The 4,075-nt window shown below is 39.3% G+C and overlaps 1 protein-coding gene across 1 annotated transcript; it reads left to right on the forward strand.

Moving 5' to 3' along the window:
• The first annotated feature begins 231 nt into the window (after positions 1–231).
• Positions 232–2,565, forward strand: LOC115954062 (heavy metal-associated isoprenylated plant protein 5-like). The gene is made up of 5 exons (XM_031071917.1): positions 232–381; positions 541–694; positions 1,047–1,264; positions 1,396–1,474; positions 1,625–2,565. The coding sequence occupies exons 1-5, from the start codon at positions 373–375 to the stop codon at positions 2,227–2,229; spliced, it is 1,065 nt and encodes a 354-aa protein (XP_030927777.1). The 5' UTR covers positions 232–372; the 3' UTR covers positions 2,230–2,565.
• The last annotated feature ends 1,510 nt before the right edge of the window (positions 2,566–4,075 follow it).

The following is a 4,075-nucleotide window of genomic DNA, read 5'->3' on the forward strand; positions in this document are numbered from 1 at the left end:
TCAAATCACAAATAGATGATTTTGTCACGGTGCCGTCGTTTCTCAAAAAACTATTAGTCCGATTCGGCGGCAGCTCCAATGAGGCGCACGCAGTTGCTCACCTCACCCATTATTTAATTTCTACTCCATTAAATTATTATTATTATTATAAACCCCCCCATAAATCCATAACCATCCATACATCACACACATACATACATACATGCCATAGAAATAATATAATATTCCCACATAATAACTCTCAACCACTTATATATTCTCAACTTCACCTCCCATTTTTTCTCTTCAAACAACCGTTCTAGTTATCAGAACGTCGTATAATTTAATCAAATTCCCAGATTCCAGAAAACTCATTCAGTCACGTATTAGAAAATGGGCGAGGTTAGTTTAATCAATCACTCCCTCACTCTTCCATTCCCAAATCTCAAATTGGGTCTTCGTTGTTTTCCTTTTTTTCCTTTAACGTGTTGAATTTGCAGAATTTTGCTCCCAACTTAATGGGGTTTTGTTTTTGTTTTTTTGTTTTTTGGTTTGATTCAGAAAGAGGGAGAAAAGGGTGGAGATAACAAGGTTGCGCCGGCACCACCGCCGGCGGAGAAGAAAGGCGACGTTTCGGTCACCGGCGTTTACAAGATCGACTTGCATTGCGAAGGATGCGCCAAGAAAGTCAAAAAAACCGTTCGTCATTTCGATGGTAAGGAAAAAAAAAAAAAAAAAAAACACTAAAATTCACATACAAATCCACCAACCAACTTCATTGTATTTTCCAAATTGTATATTGCTATTATTTGTTTAGCCCAACGTGTTTTACTAAACTGAGGAATCTGGGATCCGCGTTTCCCGTTGGTCACTTTCAGAAAAATTTCGTAGTTTGAATTAGGAAATTGTTTGGATAAGATTTGAGGTTGGTTGTTAGATTAAGAAAAACGGTATACACTTTTTGTGTGAACAGCACAATAACGTAGACTTGACTCAACAAAAAGTATTTTTACCAATGAAATTGAATGGCAATTCTAATCCGATTCTTGTTGATAATATTGTTGTAGGTGTGGAAGAGGTGAAGACAGATTGTGGGGCCAACAAAGTGACGGTAAAAGGGACCAACGTGGACTTCACGGCAATCAAAGATAGATTGGAAGAGAAAATCAAGAGGAAAGTTGAGCTGGTTTCTCCTCAGCCCAAAAAAGACGGCGGGGGCGGCGGCGATAAGAAGCCGGAAGAGAAGAAGGTTGAAAAGAAAGAAGAGCCTAAGAAACCCAAAGAGGTACTTAACACGTGGCATTTTGGAATTAGAGATTAGAGATTGGATACTCTTGTGGTCCATTACTCAGTGTTTTATTTTTACTTTGTAACTGAATTTTTAACTAACTATGATATATATTGTTGGCGATTCAGTCCACGGTGGTTTACAAAATCAAACTACATTGTGACGGTTGCATCAGTAAAATAAAGAGGATTATTCGGAAATATGACGGTGAGATTATCAAACCCCTCTTTCTTCTTTTACTAAATCTTTTTAAATATTTTTAATATTCCATTTGTGCTCTCGAGAGCCGAGTTTGTTGTAGTGACAAAAGAGTCATTTTGGCTGTAACTAACTTTGACGTGGTCGTGACGTGTGCAGGAGTTGAGTCGGTGGAGGTTGACAAAACGAAGGAGCAAGTAACGGTGAAGGGAACCATGGATGTGAACTCACTCACTCCTTACCTCAAAGAAAAGCTGAAACGCAGCGTGGACGTGGTTCCGCCACCCAAGAAAGACGACGGTGGTGGCGGCGGAGACAAAAAGCCAAAGGAAGGCGGCGGTGGCGGCGGAGACAAAAAGCCAAAGGAAGGCGGCGGTGACAAGAAAGAAAAGGAAGCCGCCCCAGCCGCACCAGCCGCCGGAGGCGGCGGAGAGAAGAAAGAGAAAGAGAAAGAAGGCGGCGGCGGCGGTGGTGAGAAGAAAGAGGAAGGTGGTGAGGCGCCGAAGGTGGAGGTGAGTAAGATGATGTACGGTGGGTATCCGTTCCATTCACAGCCTATGTTTTGGGATGGACACGTGGACGGTCAGCATTACCCGGTGGAAGTTCATCAAGGGTACGTGAATCAAAACGCTCCTAGCACTTCTTACGGGTACGTGAACCAAGGGTATGTGAATCCGGGTTACGAAATGTTCCCCCACGCGCACCCCATGCACGCGCCTCAGATGTTCAGCGACGAAAATCCCAACGCTTGTTCCATCATGTGAAAAATCAACGGTTCAAAACGAAGGATCAAGATCAAGATCATGAATTCATGATGTACTTGTTATTCCAAAACGTGTAAATAAAGTTGGAGGAAAACAAATATATGTAGAGAGGGAGAAAAGGACCAAAAAGGACATGGTAAATATTGAGATTTACAGATGCGGACAAATTAATAGAATTTTGGAGGGGTCTTTTGAATCTTTTTCTTATTTTTTAGGTTAATTGTAATCGGCTCTTGTTTGGCCGATTCAAGTTGTTGTTGGGGTTCGGTTGTCGGTTGTTAAATTTTTGTAATTATGTAATATTGTACTATTATTATTTTGAAAAATTTTACATAATAATAGTGTTTTATATTATGTTACCACTAATCGAAGATTAGTTGTTGATGATTAAGCTTGAGTTTATTGGTTTGGAAGATTCCACGTGGCGCACTTATTTTTCTGTACTGTTTTTTTCCAACTCATAAAGATTAGATGTGGATCTCTGATTTGGAATATTCGAGAAATTCAAAAAAAGAAAAAGAAAAAGAAAAAAAAGCTCTATCAAAAATAAGAGAGAAGTGACAAAAAAAAAAAAAAATTGACAAAAGAAGTATAAATCATTGTAATAGCCAATACAGCTATTGTTATTATTATTTTTTAAGTAAAATAAAAGGAATGATAAACATAAACAAATAGATGAGATCTGTTACGTATTAAAGGGCCAAAATTGGAAATTAATACTATTTGTCAAATAATATAATTAGTATGCTCTGTTTTCAAACTATATATATTATTAACATCTCAAGTCTTAAAGACTCGATTTAGGACCTATAAATTGAGTCTCAAAAACTCGGTTTCCATGGTCTAATCACGTTTGATGTGGCATTTTTTTCACGTAGCGTCTACTTGAAAATCAAGTCTCTAAAACTCGATTTATAAGCCGACCCTTTAAAAAAAACACCATTCTATGTTTAGAAAAAAAAAATTAAAGATAAAATTAAAAACATCTCTCGACCTCTCTCTTCTCTCGTCTCTCTACTTCTCTCACATTAATAACCAACGGTGACCGCAACCACGGCATCCACACAAAACAAAACAACCACCGATCTCAATGCTACCATAAGCAATCCACAAACTCACTAATCGCAACCCAAGAAAACCCATTCATCGCCAAAACACCAACAACCACCATGACAGACAAACCCCAAAATCCAACCCACTGTGACCACTGCACGCAGCCCAAACACACATATATACCGTCGACCCAAAACACCCAACTTGTAGACCCATAGTCATGAACCCACAACCGACTAACCAGTAGCCAAAATCAATCGCCACCGCCTCCATAACAACCCCACCACCACCACCACCAAACTGCTGAACCGAGTCAACTCAGTGGCTGGGTTTCTGGAGTTCGTAGTCGAAATCACCACCTATCCACATCGTCATCGCCACTTAGCAACCCAGCATCTTTGGTCTGTGCTCTTGAAAGAAGAGAGAGCAGACATAGTGAAAGAAGGGAGAGAGGACTGAGGTGAGGAGAGATGTTTGAATGATTGGGAGAAAAGAGACGTAACTGTGCATTGATTTGTGTTGTCCAGCTTGCTAGCACTAATAATGTTTGAATAATATTAAATGTAAAGTGTTTTGTTGTGTTTGCTAGCACATACAAAGGTCGGCTTATAAATTGAGTCTTAGAGACTCGATTTTCAGGTGGACGTCAAGTGGAAAAAATGCTACATCAGACCTGATCAGACTATGGAAACCGAGTTTTTGAGACTCGAGATGTTAGTAATATATATAGTTTGAAAACAATGCCTACTAATTATATTGTTTGGCAAATAGTATTAATTTCCAATTTTGGCCC

The sequence above is a fragment of the Quercus lobata genome, chromosome 7 (assembly GCF_001633185.2).
Source record: "Quercus lobata isolate SW786 chromosome 7, ValleyOak3.0 Primary Assembly, whole genome shotgun sequence".
In the NCBI taxonomy this organism is placed as follows: domain Eukaryota; kingdom Viridiplantae; phylum Streptophyta; class Magnoliopsida; order Fagales; family Fagaceae; genus Quercus; species Quercus lobata.